The sequence below is a fragment of the Penicilliopsis zonata genome, assembly GCF_001890105.1.
Source record: "Penicilliopsis zonata CBS 506.65 unplaced genomic scaffold ASPZOscaffold_3, whole genome shotgun sequence".
Classification (NCBI taxonomy): Eukaryota; Fungi; Ascomycota; class Eurotiomycetes; order Eurotiales; family Aspergillaceae; genus Penicilliopsis; species Penicilliopsis zonata.
This window is the reverse complement of record NW_019208913.1, coordinates 578,527-579,674: the sequence shown is the minus strand read 5'-3', so window position 1 is coordinate 579,674 and position 1,148 is coordinate 578,527. Positions and strand designations below refer to the sequence as shown.

Below are 1,148 nucleotides of genomic sequence, written 5' to 3'. Positions count from 1 at the left end.
TTTTTTTTTTTTTTTTTTTTTTTTTTTTATAAAGTAGGGAATCTTTTTCTGATGGCCTTTTGTTTTCTGGTTAGGATCGCCTTGACGTTTGAAACCCTCTCGCCCAAGCAGGTATGCGCAGCGTTCTCGCGGGCGCTGAACCGACGCTGCCGCTACATCTACGTGCCCATGATCGAGATCAAAGTGAATATTCCGTCGGGATACCGCGAACAACTGGAGGCCCTCGAAATCCTCTTCGGCGAATGCAACGCGCCGTATTTCCCCCAACCTGAATTCTCCCGACCGGCGGCAGGCTCGCCCAAGGGGATAGGCCCAGCCAATGGCAAGGGAGCCGGCGCTGGCATGATGCAAGGACCCGGCGGGGTCATCTCGCAACGTGTCACCGACGAGGCCCGTCACCTGTGGCAGGGTTGGCGCGACATGGAAGAGTATGCGCGCGAGGTGTTCCCCGTCGAGGAGGAAGCCAATGGACTGGACTGGATGTTATAAACAGAGGTGACCTCTCAACACACATTTCTCCAACCCCCTTTTTTTTATTTTTCATCTTGATTCCCTCTTGACGACGCTCATGTCTTCTACTGGTATTCTCTTCTTCTTCTTCTTCTTCTTCTTCTTCTTCTTCTTCTTCTTCTTTTTTACCCCTCCCCTTCTTGCATTATTGGCGAACGGCCTGGTCTCTTCTCGTCCCTTATTTTTTTTTTCCTCTTCCCAACCTCCTTATCTACCTATCTACCATTGATAAGCTCAAAAGTCTAATGCTGTTGATGAAAACGGACGTCATGAACCTTTACACTTGCTATGACGCATGAGATCCACTGAAAAAAGTTTTCTATTGCTCACTTTTCTTTTCTTTTTTTTTTTTCTAGCCCTTCTCTAGTGCTACAACCATTGGGCGGTGACTTGCTTTTTCTGCTTCATTTTCCCCTATGTGATGGTCATGCCTGTCTATAGAGTTTAATCTTTAGCAATGGAGATGCAATATGAGATAGCAGGAACTTGGAAGTATAAGTAGAAGCAACTTACTATATTAGATACTAGTCATGAATTTAATACTGTTGGAGGTGTCTGCCTAGTTAGGCCTAGCGCCATCCTGCTTGCCTTTTCTCTCTCGCCTGCGCGCATCCTAGATAGCAACCATCATCTATCCA

The 1,148-nt window shown here is 46.8% G+C and overlaps 1 protein-coding gene across 1 annotated transcript; it reads left to right on the top strand.

Annotated features, from left to right (window-relative positions):
• Positions 1-51: 51 nt before the first annotated feature.
• ASPZODRAFT_13709 (hypothetical protein) lies at positions 52-489 on the top strand (the record flags this gene model as incomplete). The annotated part of the gene is made up of 1 exon (XM_022724211.1): positions 52-489. The coding sequence occupies one exon, from the start codon at positions 52-54 to the stop codon at positions 487-489; it is 438 nt and encodes a 145-aa protein (XP_022583479.1).
• Between the last annotated feature and the right edge of the window lie 659 nt (positions 490-1,148).